The sequence below is a fragment of the Procambarus clarkii genome, chromosome 42, assembly GCF_040958095.1.
Source record: "Procambarus clarkii isolate CNS0578487 chromosome 42, FALCON_Pclarkii_2.0, whole genome shotgun sequence".
Classification (NCBI taxonomy): Eukaryota; Metazoa; Arthropoda; class Malacostraca; order Decapoda; family Cambaridae; genus Procambarus; species Procambarus clarkii.
Window position 1 is genome coordinate 20,728,369 of NC_091191.1, and position 26,712 is coordinate 20,755,080.

Sequence of the window (26,712 nt, forward strand, 5' to 3'; positions counted from 1 at the left end):
TACTATCATCAACATGCACAAGTATTACACAGCCCTCAAAGGTCAAGAATGCTTTAAAAAAAGAGTAACGGTTATTAAACAGATGCAGTCTGTAGCTCTCGTAGAATACTCTGGCAAGTTTACAGGAGCTACCATGCATGGTAATTCAAAAAAAAACAATTCCATATATTCGGACTAGGCCTGAGGGTTTAGAAAAGATAGGGGAGATGGTTAAGAGCCATCCTCCGCGAGAGGTTTATCAAAATATGCTCATGGAAGATTCAGATTTAGCCCCACGAGACTTCAAGCAAATAAGGAATAAAAAATACAATGAGAGGAAAAAGGAATGTAAGCCTATCCATAGGCACAATGTTGCAGATGATCTTTTAACTGTAATTTGCATGTTAGACGGTCATGAATATGTAAAGGAGATAATTCATACACAGGACAAAGTCCCCTGTATGGTATTATATTCCAAGGAGCAATTGGAAGATTTCAAGCAACATTTGTGTGCTGCCGGAAAAGACAACCCTTTTGTCATCGGTGCTGACAGGACCTTCAATCTTGGCCCTTGTTATCTACAATACAACAATACAATACAATTTTATTTAGGTAAGGTACATACATACAATAGATATTTACAAGGATTGTTTAACTTATAGGTATAGCTAGTACATACAATGCCTAAAGCCACTATTACGCAAAGCGTTTCGGGCATGATAAACTTAAATGACAAGCTTAATACTAATTGAGCATAATGAGTAGAATGAAAACAAGAAATGAAAACATAGATGAAAAAGCAGCACAAATACAATTATGTCGACAAACAGCGCTCTTTAAAGAAAAAAACAGACATTGGTTGACAATAGAAGGGTAAGGTAGGTTACAGGGAATTTATTAGGTATAGCTTCGCTTTTAACTTAAACTGGTTGAGAGAGGTACAGTCTTTAACATGGTTGGGAAGGTCATTCCACATTCTGGGCCCCTTGATTTGTAGAGCATTTCTAGTTTGATTAAGTCGTACTCTAGGAATATCAAAACTGTATTTATTTCTGGTGTGATGCTCATGGGTTCTGATACAACCTTCTATGAAGCTTTTGAGATCAGGATTGGCATTATAGTTTAGCGTTTTATATATGTATAATACACATGAGAGAATGTGCAGTGACTTAATGTCTAACATATTCAGAGATTTAAGTAGGGGTACCGAGTGATGTCTGGGGCCAGAATTGGATATTGTCCTAATAGCAGCTTTGTGTTGAGTAATTAAGGACGTAAGTGATTTTGGGTAGTAGAGCCCCAAGCACAAATACCATAGTTGAGATATGGATAGATAAGGGAGTAATAGAGAGTCACCAGGGCAGGGCGTGGTACATAATATCTGATCTTAGAAAGAATGCCCACAGTTTTTGAAACTTTTTTTGATATGTTTAGAATGTGTCCCTGGAAATTAAGCTTGTGGTCAATGAGAATGCCAAGGAATTTGCCATCTAATTTGTTACAAATTTGGGTATTGTTTATTTTGAGATTTATTTGATTAGAGGATTTATTGCCAAACAGAATATAAAAGGTTTTGTCAATGTTAAGGGTGAGTTTGTTGGCAGTTAGCCACAGATGGACTTTATTTAGCTCAGTATTTACTGTGGCATTTAGAGCAAGGGGATAAGGACTGGAGTAAATGAAGGTTGTGTCGTCAGCAAATAGAATTGGTTTGAGGTGTTGGGAGGCATTTGGAAGGTCATTAATGTAGATGAGAAAGAGGAGAGGGCCAAGTATGCTGCCCTGGGGAACACCAATGTTGATGGGTAGGGTGGGAGAAATTGTATTATTCACAGAAACATATTGGAGCCTGTCAGTAAGGTAGGATTTGAGGTATTGTAGGGAGTGTCCTCTGACTCCATAATGATGTAATTTAAGAAGAAGGTTTTGGTGGTTGACAGTGTCAAAAGCTTTACGCAGGTCCACAAACAACCCAACAGAGAACTCATTTTTATCAAGAGCTGTATGAATCGAGTTAAGCATACTAATAAGTGCATCGTTAGTGCTTTTTTTGGGTCTGAAGCCAAATTGGCAAGGGCTAAGTATATTGAGTTTGGCTAGATATGAGTAAAGCTGCTTATAGATTAGTTTTTCAAAAATTTTTGACAAGTTTGGCAGGATAGATCTAACGACAATTGTTTACAAGAACACAAATGGAAACATCAAACAACCCTATATTTCTCAGACCTATATATTTACACTGGGATGGTGAATATGAAACTTACACAACATTTTTCTACAACCTAAGAACCAAACTAGGAGACTATATTGATAACGCGAACGTAATGATTGGAAGTGATCAAGAAATAGCTTTAAGAAAGGCACTTATGTGTTGTCTTCCGAATGCAACACTCTTATTGTGCAGCAACCACCTAAAGGAAAATGTTAGACGCTATTTGACTGATATTATTGGTTGTACGACCACCGAAAGGATTATTATCCTAAAGAAAATTTTTGGTACAAATGGACTAGTTAGAAGTGACTGAGGAAAAGTTTGAAACAGGTATCAACAATCTCATTTGGTACTTTTCCAAATACCCAAACTTCAAAGAATATTTTGATTGCCGTTTAAAATCTTCTCTGTGGAATTATGTGTGTGTTCCTCACACAAAGGCTAAAATGGATAAGTTGTGGACTAACAACAATTGCGAGTCACTGAACCACATTCTTAAACTAACTATTGACTGGAAACCTCAAAAATTGCCAGATTTGATTGAAAGAATCTGCAATGTTTCAACACTCCAAATGTTAGATCTGAGGAGGGCGTTACATGGAGAAGGTAATTATGTACTTTCATCCAATTTTAAAGGTTACCTTATTCCTAAGGAAGTTTGGGATAAAAAAATCTAAAGACGAAAAGATAAAGTGCTTATGGAGCTTTATATCAAGAAAACCATATATTGAGGACAGAAAAATATTTGCCAAAGGCAACAGATTTTCAATTCCCAAAACTTGTGCAATAGCAAGAAAACCACATGAGCGTAAGTGTCCAGGAAGTGAGAGGGCAGTATAAAGTAGAGTAGTATAAGTGTTTTGGAAATGCCACCAGGCAATTGTGTGCTTATTTTGCTTATCTTTATCCTATTAGCGTATTACAATCTTCATATAAGAAGTTATTGGGTTTGCAATTTGATTATTTATATGTATCCTAGTTAATTAATTATTTGAATCTAATTTCATTTATCTTTATTCTTAATTGTATTATACATATGGTGACCTTGTTTATTTATATTCAATAATATTAACTGTCAGTTGTTTGTTCTTCTATTTGTTCTAGTTCTTACAATATTACTATTATTAGTTAAATCTTTTTTTAAGTTCCTCGTTGTATCCAACACCATATTTTCGGATATTTAAAACTGTCGATTATTATCTATTGTTTACCTTTTGTTCACTTAGATGTTAAATGAAACTGGTAACATCTATACACTCGAGAGATAAATGTGAGGGTTCATGTCACAGCCATACAGTTTATATGCGAAAGGTCTGTGGTCACTGACATACATATTAATTAGTAGGTACAGAGATTGCATATTCAATTTATTTGATTTGTTAAAAATTATATATTTAGAGCACAAGTTTATTTCATTTTCCTTAATTTTTTGTTAATAAATAACATTGTCGTACTCTGTTTAATTATTTCATTACATTTAACTCCATTTTCTTCATTATAAATTAAAATTTAAATATAGAAAGTTTACATATTGTATGTAAGTTCTCACTGCATGAAAGTTTCTTACTTGTTTATCTTATGACATCTGCAACATTAACTATAATTACATAACTATAATTACAAGTTATGACTATTTTATATTAACCCATCTAACACCATCCGCCTTATGGATGGAAGATTTGGCTGTAATAAATGAAGGCCAGTTAGTCAACGCTGTCCAAAGATTGGTATTACAATGGGAGCCGGTCGGCCGAGCGGACAGCACGCTGGACTTGTGATCCTGTGGTCCTGGGTTCGATCCCAGGCGCCGGCGAGAAACAATGGGCAGAGTTTCTTTCACCCTATGCCCCTGTTACCTAGCAGTAAAATAGGTACCTGGGTGTTAGTCAGCTGTCACGGGCTGCTTCCTGGGGGTGGAGGCCTAGTCGAGGACCGGGCCGCGGGGACACTAAAAAAAAAAGCCCCCGAAATCATCTCAAGATAACCTCAAGACAATGGCTAATTAGTGATCACTTTCCCATATTAAGTACATACATCCCTATAAGGTAATAACCATTGGTAAAACTTTTATCCTGGGTAAAATAACTTATTTACATTAATGATGTAAGTTAATGCACTGTACTGGTTTGATTAACATGGCTTGAAGGTTATCATCCTGAGAATAACCTTGTATATTAAACTTAGTAAGTGTAACAAGGGTAAATGTAATAATGTGTAACTTCCAGAGAATAAGTCTAACAATGGGGCTATTACATTTTACATTAGTAAAAGTGCTACCTTGGGTAAAATGACAGTGTAATACTGTAACATTCTATGCGGTTAACATTTAATTGCCGGGAAAGGGGGGCGCCAGACGGACCCCCCCCTGATAGATTAAGCACTTGCCCAAAACTATGTGGCTTTACAATAATTGTAAGAACACCACTGTTATGTACTCTGACAAATCCAATGTACCTTCTTGTATATAACACAAACAAATAGATAGTAATTTCTTCGGAAGAACAATATTGGATGAGAAGGGAGGATAGTAATTTACAGGATCCCCGGGATCCTCATGAAATGAATTGTTTGTGTATTTGCTATTTGTATCCATAGGCTAAAGCTGTTAGCTCTTTGATTCCGCCTTTCTAACCCTCTGCTGTCTAATGTACTGACTCCAGACCTAATTTTCTCTCTTATCTAGTATTACACACACACATTCCCAGGATAAAGATTCAGAGAATCTAATTCCTTTCACATCACTAATCTGATGTCTTTCTGCTCACTTAGAAAGTCCTCTGTCATATATGGTGAAATAAACCCATCTGGCCTTGTTGCTTTCTATTGATAATAACTTTAGTCTCCACAAACATGTGTGCTTGGGTAACATTTAAGAGACATTCTTAATGGTTCAACTATAGACGAATGTGATAGAAATGCTACTGGATTTTTGTGGTCTCAATTCTTACCTGATCTGAAATGTTAATTAAAATGTTTTACTGGTACAGTAGTAGTTCTGCTTAGAGCTAGCTATACGCTACTAATTTCAATTGAATACTTTAATTCTAAAACATATTTTCATGTACTCAAAAGATCTTGAATTTATCAAGCGAGGAGTGAATGTAAATAATCTTCAAGGAATGAGTATGGGGTGCAAAATAAATTACTAATCACAGGATATGACACTGATATTCGTGCTCTACTTTGGGGTAAATAAAATACATGATTATTTTCAGAATATATACTTTAATGACATATATTTGAAAAGATATTTAAAGTTGAAATATTTATCTTTAAAAAAGATAAAACCTCCTTGCATTACACAAGTAATGAAGATATATGACATATTTACCCCCTATAATGATGTTATTGAATGTATATCACACTACACACACACCCAGAGCGAGTCCATGTATAGCGAACGCATACCAGCGAATAATCATCAGCATCTATATAACAAAACTATTGTCCCATGGAGTTAATTTCACTTCCAGACACCTATTTTTCAATACAATTTCAATATTTTCTGGCTATTTATGCTAAATATTATTGTAACTATGCATTATTGTAGTTTATACCATTATTTCAGTTTGTGACGACGTGTGTACAAGAGGCTGATATGCCAGCAAACACTCTCCAGGCAACAATCTGTCTTGGATAAGTCGCTCCACAACATTGACGCTTGGATCGTCGACTTGATTTGGCGTCACCTGCTCTTTATTTTCGTCTAATTTCTTTATAAAAAAAAGATACTTTTTTGGATTAAAATTATGTTTTTTCATGTTGTATGTTCCGCACCAACATTGTAATGAGTAAATATATCATATTTATTCTTTACTAACGTATTGCCAGGAAGCTTTCTGAAGCTTGTGTAGCTTGTGTTAGTTTTTGGTAATTAGACGGACCCGCGACGACCGAGACTTCTGGGACAGCCCTCTCTCCCAAAGACCCCGGAACAGGCGATATACATTCAGGAGGGTTCAGAATGAGTCTGACAACAGTAATGACAGCCAGGACGCCCTAACAATGAGCCAGGAGATCAACGGGCTCCTGAACCAAGCGAGAAATGGAACCCCTGGGGCAACAAACGACCGGAATAATGCACAAAGACCCCCCCACCGTGAGTCCCCTGCCCCTGGGGAAGAGAACAACGCGAACAGGGCAGCCTTTGGGAAATCATGGACGTGTAAGAGAGTATCCCTAGTGAGACACCTGAGTGGTGGCCAAAACATCAAGATCGGGAGAACCAGATATAAGTGTGCAGGGTGCAGCAAAACGTTGGGACAAAGACCGTCTACTCATTCATGTGCACCGCTTCAGAGAATTGTGGCAGCGAGACAGGATGACAATGTCCAGTTGGCATTCCCATGTAACAGACCGAATTGCGACTTTTCATGCAACTCAGTCATAGGGAAAATGAGCCATGAGCTATACCACGTGAGGCAAACAGGCTAGGAGCGACGGAATAACGTTCAACAGGATCAAGACAGAAGGTCGCCACCCCGCAACCCAGGACCTGAACCAGCACCTCAGCGCCCTGATACCCTACCCCCCCACACCCACACCCATTAACCCCATCCCTGAACCTGCACAACCACCTGCCTCACCTATTCCTTTCTCCCCGGTACCATCCCCCACCCCATCACCCCCACCAATACTACCCCCTCTCCAGCACCCACAGCCTCACAGACCCCCCCCCTCCCTCTATCACCCATTGTGATACAGGTTCCTTTTCCCTAACATCCCTCTCCTACCCATCCCGATCCCCTAGGGCCTGAGGACGAAGACTGGGCCTCCCCAGAGGCTAGCGGCGAGGATAACAACGATGACCACGGGGGTGATGAATCACAAATACACGACAACGGTGATGAGGAAGTACAGCTAGAACAAGAACCAGACGAAGCTGACCAGCCGGAACAGCAACCAGATGAGGCAACCCAAGATTGGGCACTAGAACCCTTCTACGCTCCACTGCTGGAATTGCTACGCTCCCCGGACTGGGACGAGTTCTCAAGCCTCCTGAAAGAAATTACAGAGGCAGTTCAAGCCCTCTGCAACATCCGGATAGACGACAGTAGACCAGCCCCCTCAACCATCGATGTCAACGACTGCAAGGCGATCCAACGCCTTTACAGAAGAAACCGATGAAGGGCAGTAAGGCTGATCACATCAGGGGAAAGTAGCCGCTGTGATACCCCCTGTGAGATCATAGAGAGGCACTTTTCAGAGGTGCTGGCCGCTCAACCACCAATAGGAGACCCAGTAACACTCCAATCCATCCCTGAAGCGCAGGAAGATCGCGCCGAAATTAACCTGGACCCAATCAGAGAAGGGGAAGTGGAGGTCAGGCTTATGAGAGCTGAAAACAGTGCCCCAGGGAACGACAGAATCACCTACAGACACTGGAAGCAGGCTGACCCTGACTGTAAGGTGATAGCAGCGATCTTCAACATCTGCCTACAACAGAAGAGGATCCCCCAGGACTGGAAGACGTCACAAACCATCCTCATACCCAAGGATGGTGACCCACAAGAGATCAACAATTGGCGGCCCATTGCCCTGTGTAGGACAATTTATAAGTTATACACAGGAGTCCTTGCTGCAAGACTGAGGAAATGGATTGAGCAAAATCAGGCCCTGTGCTCTGCGCAAAAAGGATTTATGGCATCAGACGGGGTCCTTGAGCACAATTACATTATCCAGCACTACCTTGACGAGGCACGTGACAGCAATAAAGATATTTGCATTGCGTCACTTGACCTCACAAACGCCTTTGGTTCCGTACCCTTAGAGCTCATCGACGCCTCCTTCACACGGATAGGCGTGGAAGCAGACTTTGTTACGGTGATCCAGGGCATCACAAGAGGAAATTCCACCAAAATTCAAACTGCGTGTGGTGAAACGAATGATATCCCGGCTGACTGTGGGGTCAGGGAGGGATGCCCAATCAGTGGCCTATTATTCAACATCGCCATTGAACCAATACTGAGGACTATCATCAACGCCGGATTACAAGCAGACCCAGATCTCAAGCATCCCTGCTTTGCCTACGCAGATGATATAACCCTGCTCTCCAGGACAGCGGAAGGCCTACAGAACCTCATTAACATCACCTCTGCAGCCTGTGAAGAATTGCATCTCAAACTCAACCCAAGGAAATGCTCGTCAATGCACATGTCTGGGCGACAACCAAGGGGAATGCGAAACTCCATATTTACTATAGGGGAATCGCAAATTTGCAGCAGACAAGATGGGGAGTAAACCAAATTCCTAGGCAGACCAGTAGGTTTCCACCTCCTCCCGAACGCGAACGCAATCGAAGAGTTTAAGCAACTAGGTGTAGCCATAATGACAAGCAAATTGGCTCCCTGGCAGAGGATCGATGCCCTGAAGTCCTTCGTCTTCCCAACAACTGTGTTCGCCATGAGAACTTGGCAACTGAGAAAGGGAGATTGGCAGGAACTAGATGACCGACTACGACCATTAATAAAAGAAACACTATACCTGCCACAGCGGGCAACCAATGGATACCTGTATGGAAAGAGTGCAGCAGGCTCGTGGGGCATCCCCCTCGCCGCAGAAGACTCTGACATATTCATCATAGACTCGGCATTCAAACTACTCACCACGCCGGATCTAGAGACAAGGAATATATTGCCAGAGACGACTGCAAGAGAGTAACGTCACGAAGAATTCGCCAGGAAGCCACTCTGGAAAACGTGTGCCAGTATCTCTCAAAAGACGACTTGGAACAGAGACCCCTCTGGACATGAGACGCTCTGGTCAAGAGCCCGCAACTCGTCAGGGAGGATGAAAGCCAAGTGGTCCACAGACGGAGATGCGTTGGAAGTCTGTTGTGGGGAGAGAACCATGTCTCAAAAAGAAAGAAGAGTGGTCACAAGGAACATAAGGAACTATCACAGAGGCCTTCGCAACGACAGCCTGAGAAGCAAACCAGATCAGGAGAAAGTAATGGAGCAAGTCGGGAAAGAGCGAGCCTCGTCCGCATTTATTAGAGATGGGGCTTTCACAACCTTTGCTGACTGGCGTTTCATTCACAGGGCACGTCTGAATCTTCTACCTCTAAACGGGGCCCGCCGGTTCAACATCAACGAGGACCAACGGTGTAGGAGATGTCGCCCCCAGAACGAGATGCTACCCCACGTCATCAACCATTGCCTGAGACTGTCAAATGCGATGATCCAGCGACACAACGCGTTGGTTGATCGCATCCTGGAGGCCTCGGAAGGAAGACACTGGAAAGTCATATCTACTAACCAACAAGTCCCAGGAACGAACAATGTGCTAAGACCGGACATTGTTCTAGAGAAGAACGGAGAGGTGATGCAGATTGACGTCACTTGCCCCTTCGAAAATGGACCAGACGCCTTTGCAGAAGCAAGACTGGGAAAAGAAGAAAAGTATGCCGAGCTAGCAGCGATAATGAGACGGACCTACAGGCAGGTCACAGTATATGCCTTCATAGTAGGTTCGCTCGGGTCATACGACCCAAAGAATGACAAGCCAATGAACAGGCTGGCCTCTAGAAAATACCAGAGGCTGTTCAGAAGGCTGTGCGTGAGCGACACCATCCGGTGGTCACGAATGATGTATATAGAGCACATCACAGGCGCCCGCCAATATTAGTTTACATGTCTGTACCTTTTTCTCATTTCAGGAATTTATATATATCACATCTGTTTTGAGTTTTTTAATGGCAGACAGTATGTAACTAATTGTCACGATGTAAATAAAGATCCCATAATAACCCATGTATTCAAATGTATATTGTAATCTATGTAAACTTATGTAAACCATTATGCAATTTTCACAATATGTACCCATGCACCCATGTGAAGACACAAGGCTATTGTAAACAATCTGCAAAACATTCTTCAATAAAAAATTAAATCTGTCCGCACGCCCGAAATGAATTAAAGGAAGAGTACAATCTACATTTTTGCGATCCTGGTAGTCTTAAAACTACCTGCAGGGGGAGGGACTTGGGTCGCTGCGTCGCCCAACCGCCTCCACCGGTGAGACAGCAAGCCGTGAGGCTTGCTGTCTCACCGACTGGCTTGTCCAGGGCCAGTCTTTTGGTGGGGAACGCAATAAGTTGCGTTTTTCTCTGAGCTTCTGCCTTGTACAAGGCTCAAGGAGCTCAGAGGAAAATTCAATTTATGCTTGTATAGATTGTGCCGGTGTCCGCACGACCCTCGCCTCCATGCTAGAGGGAGTTAAAGGACCGGACCAATCAGCGAGCGCGCTCCCAACATCACTGACCGTGCAGCCATCTAGTGGCGGATTCTGAGTTCACTCAGACCCGCTCACTGGTAAAGGGAAGAGCGAGCTCCTTACACTTTACATAGTGACTGGCGAGACGGCAAGTCCCCCGTGATTGCCGTCGACCTTGAGGGGCTGGCCTGTCCAGGGCCAGTCGCCTGAAGGGGAGACCATAGACTCTGTCTTCCTCCACACTTGTGCCTTGAGCCAGGTGCTGGAGGACGAACATAGCCTATGTCCACATTGATTGTGTTGTCGTCCACACGCCCGTTTTTACGGAGTTTAATGGGGCAACACAATCAATGTCTGTCTCTGTCCCAGCCACGGCCTCGTGCTTCTGTCCCTTGTGATGGATCCACGACGGCCCTCGAGGCTGCCAGTACTGTGGGTAGAGGAGGACCAAACCCTGCAGGCAACAACCCAGGTCTCTGCCCATAGGCAAAACCCACAATACCCACACCACACTGGCCGCCTGAATGATGCACCAGCGTCGACGGCGGGACCCGAGGTCGACCTTGGTGAGTCGGCCTCAGTATTGAAGATGGACCACGACCCGAAGACGACTGCCTGCCCTGACCCCAGCGATGTGAAGGTGGAAGATGACGACTTAAGGGACGACTCCAGTGACAATGACTGTCTGGTGATCGACCTGGACGAATCTACCGCATGGATGACGACGACCGCTGGCCACGAGGTCGCCCTTGGCGAGGCGGCCTCAAGGAGGACCACACTCCCCCACCCTGGGATCAGTCTTGGGAGGCTGGCTCGGGGTAGGGTGGACGCGAGAGGCAGGGACGTGGGGGTCAGCGCTGTGAGGCTGGCCCGTTCTACAGACAACACCGAGGTCGCCCTTGGCGAGGCGGCCTCGAGGAGGACCATACTCCCCCGCCCTGAAGTCAGTCCTGTGAGGCTGGCTCTGGGTGTGGTCGACACCCGAGATAATGACAAAGGTGTCAGCGCTGTGAGGCTGACCCACGATGAAACCAGCAACGACGATACCGAGGTCGCCCTTGGCGAGGCGGCCTCGAGGAGGACCTTACTCCCCCACCCTGGGGTCAGTCCTGTGAGGCTGGCTCAGGGTGGGGTCGACACCCGAGATAAGGACAAGGTCAGCGCTGTCAGGCTGACCCACGACGAAACTAGCAACGACGATACCGAGGTCGCCATGGCGAGGCGGCCTCGAGGAGGACCTTACTCCCCCACCCTGGGGTCAGTCTCGGAAGGCTGGCTCCGGGTGGGGTCGACCCGAGTGGCACCAATGAGGAGGCCAGCACTGGGAGGCTGGCCCATGACGTTACCGGCCGCCCAGAGGTCGCCCTTGGCGAGGCGGCCTCGAGAGGGACCTCTGTTGGGACCATCCGTGGCAGGACAAACCCGGGGGCCAGCAGAGGAACTGGTCTCTGATGGGACGCCTGTTATCAACGATGCCGACACCGAGGACGACACCAGCATGTTGACATCGAGGACGACTCCATCCAGGACGCCGTTCTATAGTTTTGCTTCTGGGTTCGGCTTCAGCGACGTAAGCATGTCAGCCCATGGGATCGGCTCCAGCGCTTTCCACCTGAGAACCAGCTCAAGACCTGGGTTGGCTGGCGACATGGAACTGGGGGTCGGCACCAGCGACGCAAGCCCGGGGGTCGGCTCCAGCGACACTAGCCCTGGGGCTGGCTCCCACAACAAGCCCTTAAGGGCTGGTGCCTGCAATGCACCCCTGAGGGCTGGCCCTGGCAATGCCAATACATCCACTACCAGGGCCGACCCCAGCGACGACTCCCGACCAGCCACAGTTCAGGAGACTGTTTCGGGGGTCGGCGCCAGCGACAATACTGCACCACACACCAATGCAGACAACGACGTTGATTTCTGGGTGATTTCTGGGACGACATTAACGTTCACAGGCAGAGGAACCGGAGATTCGTCTTTCGTCATATAGCAAGAGACTCTGGCGCCAGCAGTGACGACGACAGTCGCTCCCAGGCCTCATCGGACCCAGCAGGACACGACACCACCCCAGAGCCCCCTCAAGGGGCGCCACCAGCCCTCAGGGGAAACGACGCTACGAACGACGACAACGTAGAACCCAGCCCAGACCAGCAGCCGCAGAGATGGGGGGGAAGCCCTCACCATCTGGTTCCCACTCCTTAGACACTAAGTGCACAGAAACGCCCTGCGCCCACGTCCACTCATCACAGGCATGGACCAGCCAGCGTGTGTCATTGACACAACACCTGGAGGGTGGCCATGGGCTTCACATTTCCGAAATAATATACAAATGCGCTGGCTGCAGTTCAACTCTAAGAAGACGACCAACGACCCACGCCTGTGCCCGCCTGCGTGAAATCCGGGCTGCTACCCAGCAAACACAGAACGTTTGTGGACGTTTTTAAATGGTCCCACAAAGGTAATACTGTAACTTTTGACATAAATACGTATATCTGATGTTCTTAAAACCAAAGGATATAACTAAAAACATATATTCTTGAGACACAATTTTTTAAGATTTATGTAAAAATTTAAAAATAATAGTAAATGCTATGGAATTATAATGTTTTCATGCTTTATATTTAAGAATAAATAATTTTCAGTCAACATTTAGTTTTTTTTGTTTACTTTCTGTAAAGCTATCCAATTTACGTTCTTATAACATAAATATAACATTTATATGACGTCAGTATAACGTTATTTACACGACATCATTACGTTATTATGATGTTATATTAACGTATAATTCCTGTGTGAAAACCAGAATATATATTGAACTTTATGTTTTAAACCTTGTAAAGTTATCATAAAACTTGGAATAAGACAGTAAGCATGCTTTACTTATGAAAATATACAAACAAATCAACAAAAACATTTTAACATAAAAACATGAACAACATGAATAAAAACATGAATGAATTTGTAAAGAATTTTCTAATTTGAGTTAAACTAAATACAAACTTAATATGTTTTGCTAACGCAAAAATATATTCCCGAGGTATTGTAATTGCAAATAAATATTTAATACAATTATTTGTATCATTTTTTTATTTTAGATTTCCGTATTGCTTGATAATATATAATAGCGTTTAGATAATGCTAGCGCTGGACATTCTTTAGGCTCGTTGCATGTTGTGGTAGTCGCCGCCATTTTAAAACCGTGTCGAGAGGGACTGCTGTTGGCTTATCCACAAAATCCTGCTGCATCTTCAATAGTTAAGGTAACTGTTTTCTTTTATTTGCTCTTAGACATGTGTAGTATATATATAAGCTTGTGGTGGTAGGCTGGATGGTGTGTTGATGGCCCTGGCTGGAGGTGTGTTGATGGTGGTGTTGTGTTGATGGCCCTGGCTAGAGGTGTGTTGATGGTGGTGTTGAGTTGATGGCCCTGGAGGCGTGTTGGTGGCCCTGGAGGTGTGTTGATGGCCCTGGAGACGTGTTGGTGGCCCTGGAGACGTGTTGGTGGCCCTGGAGGTGTGTTGGTGGCCCTGGAGGTGTGTTGGTGGCCCTGGAGGTGTGTTGGTGGCCCTGGAGGTGTGTTGGTGGCCCTGGAGGTGTGTTGGTGGCCCTGGAGGTGTGTTGGTGGCCCTGGAGGTGTGTTGGTGGCCCTGGCTGGAGGTGTGTTGATGGTGGTGTTGTGTTGATGGCCCTGGAGGCGTGTTGATGGCCCTGGAGGTGTGTTGGTGGCCCTGGAGGTGTGTTGATGGCCCTGGAGGTGTGTTGGTGGCCCTGGAGGTGTGTTGGTGGCCCTGGAGGTGTGTTGATGGCCCTGGAGACGTGTTGGTGGCCCTGGAGACGTGTTGGTGGCCCTGGAGACGTGTTGGTGGCCCTGGAGGTGTGTTGGTGGCCCTGGAGGTGTGTTGGTGGCCCTGGAGGTGTGTTGGTGGCCCTGGCTGGAGGTGTGTTGATGGTGGTGTTGTGTTGATGGCCCTGGAGGCGTGTTGGTGGCCCTGGAGGTGTGTTGGTGGCCCTGGAGGTGTGTTGGTGGCCCTGGCTGGAGGTGTGTTGATGGTGGTGTTGTGTTGATGGCCCTGGAGGCGTGTTGGTGGCCCTGGAGGTGTGTTGGTGGCCCTGGAGGTGTGTTGGTGGCCCTGGAGGTGTGTTGGTGGCCCTGGAGGTGTGTTGGTGGCCCTGGCTGGAGGTGTGTTGATGGTGGTGTTGTGTTGATGGCCCTGGAGGCGTGTTGATGGCCCTGGAGGTGTGTTGGTGGCCCTGGAGGTGTGTTGGTGGCCCTGGCTGGAGGTGTGTTGATGGTGGTGTTGTGTTGATGGTCCTGGAGGCGTGTTGATGGCCCTGGAGGTGTGTTGGTGGCCCTGGAGGTGTGTTGGTGGCCCTAGCTGGAGGTGTGTTCATGGCCCTATATATATATATATATATATATATATATATATATATATATATATATATATATATATATATATATATATATATTATGAATATCAGAGGTCCCAGGACATTGGACCCAGGACAATTATTGTGCATGTGTAGTATGTATATTTATGTAGTATATTTGGCATATTTTTTGGCATTTAGTTAATGCCAGTTAGTGGCATGTCTCTGCACCGTTTCCAGTTTGTTGATATGCTTCTTAAGATACGGGCACCATACAACTGCTGCATACTCCAACTTTGGTCTAACAAAAATTGTGAACAATTTCAAAATTTCTGTTGAAGAAATCCTGTTTCCTAGTTCTGCATCTGTTTTGGTATAACACCTCCTTTTTTTCACACCTCTATTTTTTACATTCATCAATGTTTCGGTACGTGCAATAGTATGTATTGTTTCATTGCAGATAACAGCATTTAAATTTTGTTTGTTTCTTAGACTTAGACTCGTACTACCAAGTTGCTGTTGGCAATTGGATAATTTTTTAATGAAGTCATTTGTTATTTTTTCCCCTATAGTAATTTATGCTTTTGATCTCAATTAGTTTTATATCCTAGCTTTTTAATTTTTTCCCCTTATATATTGCCATCTTATCTGTCTGCTTTACATGGCTTAAGCTGAGTCATGTCTGCTTAAGCCTTTGTTATTTTACTAATTTACCTGTTTTAATTATTATTTGTTTTCAAAGTTTAGTTTACCCCATTTTATTTGCTTTTTGCAGTACAGTACTTTACTAATAATCTTGTAATAGTAATTGGTAATGTAGCACTTGGCCTTTCTCCTTCAGAATGTATGCACACATTATAGAAAAAAGAAGAGAATACCACACAAGATGGCAGCGTATGTCACGGGCCAAAAAGCGACGCCTAAAAGAACAGGCGTCCCAGCGTGGCAAAAATGAAAATAGTGATGAGGTTGAGATTCAGTTGTTGAATCAGGATCCTTTGGCCAATGTTACAACAAACAGCATAGACGATGACCATGCTGCTTTGTCATCTAATTCAGAACCTAATATTGGTTGTGGAGCCAATGAAGATGCATCATCTCTGTAAAGTCAGAGAGAGAGAGAGATTGGACTTGGGACATGATTGATGAGCATGACCCAATATCATCAGAGTCAGAGAGCAGTGGTGATGAGGATGATAAATCATTATCAGATGTATTGTTAGTATGGGTTAATAAATATGGCATAACACACAATGCCATTGATAATTTATTAAAAAAATTGAGAAAACAGGGACATGCTGACTTGCCAAAAACAGCTCGTTCGTTACTGAATACAGTTAAACATATACCTACTGAGACTAAATCAGGCATGATGTATATCTACTTGGGGTTAGAGGAGGAAATGTTGAAAACTTTAAGGCTGTATCCTAAATCAACAATAAGAGATTTGGCAGAAATATCTTTAATTTGCAACATTGATGGTTTGCCAATATTTAGAAGGAAAAATGAAAGTTTATGGCCTGTTCTTTGTGCTATCAATAATGTCAAACCTATAAGAGTTTTCCCAGTAGTCCTCACATACGGAAGCTCTAAACCTAGTGATTTAGATTTTTTAAATGAATTCATTCAGGATTTGAAAAAAATTATGCACTATGGATTTAAAAATGATGACAAAACATTGCCAGTAAAACTAAAAGGAGTCATATGTGATGCCCCAGCAAAAGCAATGGTGAAGGCAATCAAACTCCACTCTGGCTACTTTGGGTGTGATAGATGTACCCAAGAGGGTGTTTGGAATGGAAGAATGACTTATCAACAAGTGAAAAATTTACAACTCATAACAGATGAAGATTTTCGTAATCAATCTAATTCTCAACATCACCATGGTAGATCACCATTCTGTGACTTAAATATAAATATGGTGAGTACTTTTCCCATAGACTATATGCATCAGATATGTCTTGGGGTTATGAAAAGGTTACTTCTTGCCTGGATACGAAATAAAAACGTAAAATTATGTGCTCGCCAAGTTGATGAAATTAGTCAGCGTCTAATTCAACTAACACAATTTGTGCCTATGCACTTTGCACGTAAACCTCGAAGTCTTTCAGAGGTTGATAGATGGAAAGCGACTGAATACAGGCAACTCCTTCTCTACACCGGTAAGATTGTACTGAAGGGAATCTTACCCAAAGAATTGTATGACCATTTCCTGACTCTGAGTGTAGCCATTTCTATTCTTGTATCACCTAAATTGATTCAGTTAAATTACAGCCAATATGCACATGATCTTTTGCTGTACTTTGTGTTAAAGGCTCGTGAGCTGTATGGTAAGGATTTTTTAGTGTACAATGTACACTGCCTAACACACATATCCTCTGATGCCAAAGAGTTTGGTAGTTTGGACAGATGTTCAGCATTTCCATTTGAAAATTACCTGCAGCAGGTTAAGAATATGGTTCGATCAAGTAAAAACCCTCTTGTTCAAATTGCAAAGAGGCTGAAAGAGATGCAGCATGCTCAAAGGATTTATACACCAAATACAGAACATAAAATATATACCAAGGCACCAAACAATGCCTATTTGCTGAATAATGAAACTTGCTGCCAAGTTTTGGACACTGTCAGTGACACCGATGAAAATGGAGACAGCATGTTCCTTTGCAGGGTATATTCGAGAAGTATACCTCTCTTTGAGAAACCTTGTAACTCCAAATTAATTGGAGCATTTAAGGTTCTTACTAGGAATTCATCCATGAAGGTGATTCCTGCAAGAAAACTAAACCGCACAGGTATGATGATCGAGACAGAAAGCGCAAATACTTTTCTGTCAATACTACATGACTTATGACAAGTACGTATTTAAATACTGTATCCATGCTTTAATAATAGTTTGAACTAATATTGTAAGTTAATGAGATTCACAATTTTGTTTTTTATTAAAGCTATTATCTTTTGACCAATATTTACCTGTTTAAAAATCCCATTACCCTGTATTTCATGAAAATTATTAATATTTTGAGAGCACATTAAGAGATAAAACTGTATTAAGCCTTTTAGTCCATACATGGCAGCTACTGTTTATACCAACCGAAAATCATTTACAAATGTGGCTAATCTATGATTGACACAATCAAGTAAATCTATTACCAACTTTATGCTAATTTCTTTTTTTGGGGAGAACAACCCTCAATAAGATTTTTCAATTTTGTAGATGACATCTGAAAAGCGGTATGCAGTGGTAGGCTTCAATGATCGTAGTGTGGGTATCATCTCCACAACCTGGATTGAAAAATCTGATGATGTAAGCATTACTTTGAAACTAAAAAATTGCATATATTGAGTTGCTTTAAAAATATTCCAAATTAGTGCTAAAATTAGCATGTAACAGTTTATTTCGACTTTTCAGGAAAAAATATTGTGCTGGTGGCCACAGAGCAGGCATACAGTTAGTGCCCAAAAGCACGAAAAGCCAGACACGACAAATTGGCGAGTGCATGTCGTATCAACAATCCTATCAACAACTGGTAGGTATTAAATTTATAATTATTAAGATTTAAGATACAAGACACCTATTCATTCATTCACCATAACTTTAACACTGCAGACAAAAACAGCATTATAATTATATTTTAATCACAAGATGGGTTTCCTCATAGCTACTTAAGACTTTTGTGCCCCAGTTATAAGTTCCAAATCATGTACGTCGTTTTATTAAACATCTCTTTAGGAAGCTGATTTAAGTTATTTCTTAGTGTTCACTACTCTACTAGGTAACGATAAATATATATCTCGCTGATATATTACTAATTATATTCAATTATTACAGATGATTTTGACGTTGCAAAACGAAGATGCTTAGCTGCGGAAGACACTTCAAATGTCGAAACTGAAGACGATATGGGCTATCCTCGACAACGAAAAAGGAAACCATGCTTCAAATATGAAGAAGAGAATTCCGAGAATAACAAACGTAAGCATTGATAACCTACTACAGTAATTTAAAAAAAAATTTGCAACTTGAAAAATGCCATTCAATACATTAAGCAATTTAAATAATTTCAGGCAATCATCACTCGTCTCAATCCAAGAAGAAGTGTTCGCCATCTTCATATGAGAATACACCTTCAAAAGAAATAAGTCCTCCGCAAATACCATATTATTCTGGTATATTAAGTGAATGTAAGGATTAGTAGTAAATAACATTAAAAGTTCTAAATTGATATTTAACCATGCTTCCTTTGTTTGGTTATTTATGCTTTTGGTTTAAAAAAAACTAAAAACTGCTCTAAACTTAGTTCTTGCTTTTTTTTTTTTTTTTTTTTGTTTAATTCCTTCTGGAAGTACTAGAAGCTTTGAGTAATTTTTATGCTTATCTGGAATTTCTGTATAGAAATATGTGTTTATTTCTAATTGTTTAATATTAAGTATATTATTCTTTTATGTGCATATGGGGTCTAGTGAACTTTTCCCACTTTGTCTAGCAGGTGCTTTTCACTTGTCACAGTTCAGGGAAATTTTGGTTTTCCTTTGATCTAGTCACTAGAAACAAGCAGGTTTGTTATTACTTTTCTTTTTGTTTGTCCCTTACGTGTTAATTTGTCCTTTATCTTACCTTTACCTTACGTGTTAATTTGTCCCTTACCTTAAGTTAATTTTTAAAATATGTATCTCATATTGACCCCCACCTCTCTCATGTTAGTTCAAACTATATTAAAGTCTTAAAAATATATTTTGGTTAACAAGTGTTTGAAATAAGCATAACTCCTTTTCAGCTAATAGAACAGTCCTACAAAAGCCGTCTCCAGTGAAGACTACACTTCACAATACACCTTCAACGCCATCAGTATTTCCTCATGAAGGTAATAAGTTAATTTTTAAAATGTGTATTTCATGTTGACCCCCACCTCTCTCATGTTAGTTCAAACTATATTAAAGTCTTAAAAATATTATTTGGTTAAAAAGTGTTTGAAATAAACATAACTCCTTTTCAGCTAATAGAACAGTCCTACAAAAGCAGTCTCCAGTGAAGACTACACTTCACAATACACCGTTGACGCCATCAGTATTTCTTCATGAAGGTAATAAGTAATTATTTAAAATATATATCATGTTGACCCACTCTCTCATGTTGACCCTCATTCTCTCTCTCATGTTGACCTCCCTTTTCTCATGTTGAAATTTGTTTTGTTAATTTTGTTCTGTCACCTCTTCTTATTCTGTGTGTATGTGTCTGTCTGTCTCTGTATGTCTCTCTATCTTTCTTTTCTTTCTTTTTCTTTATTTATTTCTTTCTTTTCTTTTTTCTTCTCTTCTCATGTTGGCCCTCCTCTCTCTCATGATAACCCCCCCCCCCTCTCTGATGTTGGCTCACCCTCTTTCTGATGTTGGGTAGTTTAAATGTGATGTAGACATATAGTATAACTTATAATATTAGTATGCAGTAGTAAAAGCTCATGAAATTTGTTGATTATACAGTACAGTAGTTAGATTTTAATAGCTAAATCTTGCAATCTTAAAGACAATGAGCTGGTCACGCCAAGTACTTCAGTCGTTAGGACTCCAAGGTCAAGGAATTTATTCGACCCAAAGTCACCAGACAAGAACGATGGGAGTTTGAAAGAAATGATGCAGAATATGAGTAAGTTTTGAAAGTTTAATTAATTTATTATGTAGCCTATAACCTATATGTACCCTATGGGTGATAGGCATAAGTTTCATGTTCAAGTAGACTGCAAACTGAGCAGGTTAGATTGCTGAATTTGCTTCCAATTATATAAGCAGTTTCATAATTACTAAGAAATTATCCCATTATCTATCACATCAGTCATAGCCTACCCAGCAAACACAGAACGTTTGTGGACGTTTTTAAATGGTTCCACAAAGGTAATACTGTAACTTTTGACATAAATACGTATATCTGATGTTCTTAAAACCAAAGGATATAACTAAAAACATATATTCTTGAGACACAGTTTTTTAAGATTTATGTAAAAATTTAAAAATAATAGTGAATGCTATGGTATTATAATGTTTTCATGCTTTATATTTAAGAATAAATAATTTTCAGTCAACATTTAGTTTTTTTTGTTTACTTTCTGTAAAGCTATCCAATTTACGTTCTTATAACATAAATATAACATTTATATGACGTCAGTATAACGTTATTTACACGACATCATTACGTTATTATGATGTTATATTAACGTATAATTCCTGTGTGAAAACCAGAATATATATTGAACTTTATGTTTTAAACCTTGTAAAGTTATCATAAAACTTGGAATAAGACGGTAAGCATGCTTTACTTATGAAAATATACAAACAAATCAACAAAAACATTTTAACATAAAAAACATAAACATAACATAAATTAATTGCATGCATGGGAGTTAACTGGAACTCTGTAATATTGCATACATGAACCTTAAGGTACAAACCCAGTGTATTTACTCATGCAGTTCTTTCCTAAATCTAAATTTTTCCAATTTTTACACTTTGTTTCGAGTTCTGTCTTGTGTTGCTACTTTTAATACCCCATTAATGTCCCCTTTGTTATGTCCATTCATCCCATTGTGCACCTCTACCATATGTCACTCCTAATTCTTTGCTTTTCTAGAGAATGTAATATAAGCTTTGACAATCTTTCTTCATATGACAGGTTAACAGGTAGAACAAAGATTACCATTTATATATGGATAACTATTATAAGTCGGTTTGAATGAGTGAATTGCTGCTTGAAGATAGGTATATACACCTGTGGTACTATCAGATTGCATCGTGGTGAGCCTAAAACCCTTCAGATCCAAGCAAAGGGTAAAATGCCAGCAGATACAATTGCGAACACATTGATACCAAAATGAAAGACATATGACGAGAATTGAGGTAACCAAAGTGAAAAGAGTGTTCACATTACATTGCACTAGAGTGCTCCCGGGTTACTTTCTCTCACTTTCTCTGTTTTGTGCGGATGGTACACCTTGCTTTTGGAGTTTATATGCATTTAAACCTGTAGATAATTCTATTGCTAACACATTGATACCAAAATGAAAGACCTAGGATGACAATTGGGGTGACCAAAATGAAAAGAGTGTATACATTTTATCGCTCTTGTGCGCTCCCTGGTAACACACTCTCGCTTACTCTGTTTGTTGCGGATGGTAAGCCGGGCTTTTGGAGTTTATATGCCTTTAGTCCTGTAGAGAATTCTATTGCGAACACATTGATGCCAAATTGAAAAAACTAGGATGAGAATTGAGGTAACAAAGTTGAAAAGGGTATACACTTTTCAGTATTATCACGCTCTCTAATGTAATGAGAGTTGCCTGAGGGTGGCTCAGCTTTCTTTTTCTGGTACCCTTGGCCTACATTCATCTTGTCGGCGGGTGGAGCGCGCTGCTGTCTTTGACATTATATGCACATAGTTCTGTTGGGAATTCTATTGCGAACGCATTGATACCAAAATGAAAGACATAGGACGAGAATTAAGGTGACAAAGTTGAAAAGAGTATACACTTTTCAGTATTTCCGCGCACTGCCAGGGAATGTCCAAACAAAAATGGAGAGAGTGGAGGGGTAACTTGCCCAAAACGCGAAAGTGTTTGGGGAGATTAACTTTCGTTCAATACTATTATGCAAAAGGAGCCACACATCTATGGTTCATCCAATAAAATCAGCAGACTTCTAGATGTTACTACTGCTCGGCTTAGACTCGGTTACAAGTATTTCTGGGAATTCTCATTATCTGCCGATGTAGACCTGACCAAATGTTAACTGTCAACAAAATTATTTGCACACCCCTCCGTCACTATGTGATAGTGAATTCAGAGACAATTCTATAACCAATGTACCAACGATGTGTCAATATTTCATTCAAAATGATCTGGTACCAGAAATTTTAGCCAAATATCCCCAGTTTGCTAACTGTAAGTAGTAACTAAGTGATTGTAACCTATCCACCGCTGCCCACTGGATGAGGGGCGGTGTGCAGGACAAACATATCAATTGTGACACTAGCTCTCCACATATGTCAGTTGCTTAATTTAGAAACTGTACTTGTGATCGATCTCGAACCTATTGTTGATGTGACGACTTATACTGACCCTCCTGTTTCTTATATACATCAATGATCTCCCTAATGTCTCTAACATACTTAAACCTATATTGTTGGCTGATGATACTACTCATCTACTCTGACCCCAACCCACTCCTGTTAAATAATGTTGTAAACAATTAATTAAAAAAAGTCTACTTGTGGATGTCAACCAACAAACCTCACACAAAACATAGAAAAGACCTACTATATCTTATTTGGAAACAAATCAACAAATGCAATTCAGCTTCAGATAGATAATGTAAACATTAGCAATAAAAATGATGGAAAGTTTCTTAGCCTATACTTAGACAAGAGACTCAACTTCCGCACCCATATACAACACATAACTAAAAAGGTTTCTAAAACAGTTGGTATACTGTTTAAGATCAGATATTATGTACCCTACTCTGCTCTCCTCTCACTCTATTATGCACTTATCTATCCCTATCATTCTTATGGCGTTTGTGCTTGGGGTTCAACCTCTGCAAACTACCTCAAGCCCATCATCATCCAGTAAAAATCTGCTATCAGGACAATAAATAACTCTACCTTCAGACAACACACAGCTCCCTTGTTCAAATCCTTAAACATGCTAAACAAATTCACTCCATACATTCTCCTGTGTAAATTACGTTTATAAAGCCCTTTTTCTAACTGCAAACCCTGTTCTGAAACTCTTCCTGGACAGATGTAATAGAACACATGGCCACGTCCCCACCAGACATAAATATCTCTTTGATATCCCCAGAGTCAAACTTAATCTATGTAAACACTCTATGTAAATAAAGGGACCTAGTCTATGGAACTCACTCCCTTATAATGATTTGAAAAGCTGTCCAACTTCTGCCATATTCAAAAATAAAACCAAAAAGTACCTGTAGTACTTTTTAAGTACGAGGGAGTAATGCGCAAAGCGTCCCTCACCTGTGACGTCACAGCGTCACCTGACGCCATATCAACACATCGGCCATTTTGTCGTCAGTTCAGTCATGGCGAGGACTAACCCTTCATGCAAACTGCACCTACTATCAAGAAGAAGAAGATTTTGTGTTCCACCGATAGTATTATCGTAAGTAAGCACTTATATTTTATATTTTATTAAATTAATTGATTCTATTTTTCTGTAATAAAGGTCCAAAGGGTTGTTAAGGAACAAGGGTGTAGCGATACCGACGCTCAGTGCGCTCAACTCACACCAAAGTATCACCTGTGTAGCTTCTGTAATTAGTGTTAATTAGTTATGCTATAAGATAATGAAGCGAGTATAAGATTAACTCGCTACAAGGGTACTGTGTTGGGAGGTGAGGGCTGTTACTGGTGTCTGTGGGGATGTGAGGACTTGTACCAACCACTATCACCACCAGTACCTTGTCTTGCATCCTGCTTAGTATTGTAGAGGTGACCCACGTGTTACAACAATAGTACAGTAATTCACCTGGAACTGTCGTCGTAGGGAGAGGAAGGGCTGGTAGGGTAGGTGGAGCAAGTCTAGGCTCCTCAGGAAGGGTAGGACAGAGGGAATCAATGCCTCTTAGGGGTCCTATGGGCACATATCCTAAGTGCCAGTGGTGCCGGGCAGGCGTCGTCCGCGTTGGGTCACATGCAGTTCAAATCTGGCCCACTCGGCCTGCGCGGGCTGCCGCGCGGGTAGGCCGTGCGCCGTCGTCGTCCACTAATCAGGGCACAGCCCTGCCTATACTGTAAAATGTCTCCTTGGCGGGCACTTTGAATGTGGTTCCCTCTACACTCCTCCCGTCCCTATAGAACAATGGGTATGTTGGAGGGAAAACGTTTCACTATATACAACATGTCTTTTTTGTAAAAAAGTCTGGTTTCATGAATGGGTCCTATTACAATTATTACCCGTATTATCTTTGCACTGTACACGAACATTACGATTATTACCCGTATTATCTTTGCACTATACACGAACTGTTTCAACATTGCATACACTACACTATTCCCTTTCCTTTTTTCTTTTTTTTTTCTTTTCAGCTTCACTCTTAGGAATTTACTCTGTCCTAACAATATTCCTCGCACCGAAGCGCTGCTCCTTGAATGTGAGTCCTTTGACAGAGCAACCCTCTTCCCACATCTCACCCCCAGGATCCCAAGGGAAAGCAATTGGATCTATGCCTTCCAAGAACTGACCAAATGCTAGTTCATTCTTTATTTTCTTCTGAGCCCTCCTTTCCACATTGTGTCTTAACGGGCCCCACTTCCTGTGAGAAATTTGCTTTGCTTCCTGATCCAGACCTGTTTGTTCAGTAGTGGCATGGTCCCGAATTGCCACTTTTGTCCTGCATTGGATTCCTGAAGGAGCCTCACTTGACGAGTTCTCACTTAGCATAACCAAACTCTGCTGGTTGTATGTGTCTGATGTGCTAATGTCCATGTCCCCCCTGTCAGTGTGAGCCGAGATGTCTTCCACACCTCTAGACAATATCTGGTCAGCATCTTGCTCCGATGCCCCTCCTTGGCCTGTTATGCACTGGGTCGGATTTAGACCGAATGAGCCGACCCGGCAGCGTTTAAAGACGAATTCTGGTCCTTGAATGAAACATGTGGCCTGTTGCCCGAGGTGTCCCCGTGCTGGCGGACTGCTTCCTCATCCCTTTCGGATTCCTCACAGTCCCGAGCAAAATGACCCTCTTTCCCACACCTGTAGCACTGAACAGGTCGCCTAGGGGATGGGCTACGGCGATGCTGTGGTGACATAAGAGCAACTGTAAGGTGCCTCAAACTCTCACACACCTGGTCCAATCTCCCGTTGGTCTCTGAGATACCTGCTACCAAGGTGTCCAACTTCGCCTCCACGCCCCTGGAAGATAAAGGATGCGAGCCCGCACTCGATGGTCGGCAAGTGTTGATTCCAAAACCTGAAGAGCTGGTAGCCGGTGACGTGCCTGGGGAGCTGGGAAGGGCGAGTGTCGAGCGCCGAGAAGCGTCATTACTCCTGGGTGGCCGCTCATACTGGGAGTACCTTCCCACTGCATTCACTCGCACTGCTGGACCTTGGGGCACTCGGTGATGGGAGTCGTATCCTTTGGAACCTGAGGAACCGTGGATCGCTATGGCATTGTGCTGGAAGGTTTGGGCCCGATCGATAGCCTCCTCCATGGAGGAGTTCCTCGCATTGGAAATGTATCCTGCCAGACTCTTATCCTGTAATCCCTGGCCAAATCTCATTACTGCGATTTGTTCCACTTCCCATCGTGGCACATGTTTGTAGGCCCGATGAGCCAAGTGATGGGCCCTATCTGCCCAATCAGCGATATCCTCTTCTGGTTCCTGCTGAGCCTGGTTAAACTTCATCATGGCTACATCCAGAACTTCCCTATCGCCAAATCGCTTGATCATCTTATGCATCATGCGATTATAATCGATCGACGGTTCTCTGTCCAGTAAGTAATTGTAAAAATCACTTGCCTTACCCTTGAGGCACCACCCTAACTGTGTCAATAACGTAGGTCCGCTCCAGTCCTTTTCCGAGGCATAAGACGTGAAACGGCGGTAGAAGGTGGCCCAATCTGACTTCCCGTCATAGTCCAACGCCCGAGGTGGTGTGCGGAAGGTCTCTTTCTGTTGGCGATAACCTGTCCGCCTGCTGCGGGATAGAGAGGCATCCGAATCGGAAGTCAGAGAGCTGTGTGACGAGTGTCGAGCTGTCCGTCTCCTTGATCGAGCCGATCGATGGCGGGAGGGGCTCCCCTGCCGAGTACCTTGCTGGCCACTAGCCCTGGAGTAAGCTGGTGACTGAGGTCGACGTCCACGTTGGCTGCTGCTGGCGGCACCCCTAGAGGAGTGGCGGGTTCCCGTTTTGCTGGACGAGGACGATGAACGACTT

General features: G+C 42.2%; 1 protein-coding gene and 1 long non-coding RNA gene across 3 annotated transcripts in view; one reads left to right on the forward strand and one right to left on the reverse strand.

The window, feature by feature from the left end:
* The window catches only part of LOC138373613 (uncharacterized), a 306,568-nt gene that overhangs the window by 79,726 nt on the left and 200,130 nt on the right, over window positions 1-26,712 (reverse strand). The window lies entirely within an intron of this gene.
* LOC138373612 (uncharacterized) lies at window positions 13,501-19,062 on the forward strand. 2 transcript variants are annotated; one of them, XM_069339936.1, is made up of 5 exons: window positions 13,501-13,659; window positions 17,985-18,074; window positions 18,180-18,297; window positions 18,600-18,743; window positions 18,836-19,062. In XM_069339936.1, the coding sequence occupies exons 2-5, from the start codon at window positions 17,985-17,987 to the stop codon at window positions 18,961-18,963; spliced, it is 480 nt and encodes a 159-aa protein (XP_069196037.1). In that variant the 5' UTR covers window positions 13,501-13,659; the 3' UTR covers window positions 18,964-19,062. The 2 variants fall into 2 exon arrangements, with proteins under 2 accessions (XP_069196037.1, XP_069196036.1); XM_069339935.1 differs by lacking the exon at window positions 13,501-13,659 and adding an exon at window positions 17,543-17,624.

Coding starts and splice junctions, on each gene's coding strand:
- LOC138373612 (XM_069339936.1), top strand. CDS start 17,985: ATGACATCTGAAAAGCGGTATGCAGTGGTAGGCTTCAATGATCGTAGT. Junction 18,075..18,179: donor GGATTGAAAAATCTGATGAT/GTAAGCATTACT, acceptor TCGACTTTTCAG/GAAAAAATATTGTGCTGGTG. Junction 18,298..18,599: donor AACAATCCTATCAACAACTG/GTAGGTATTAAA, acceptor CAATTATTACAG/ATGATTTTGACGTTGCAAAA.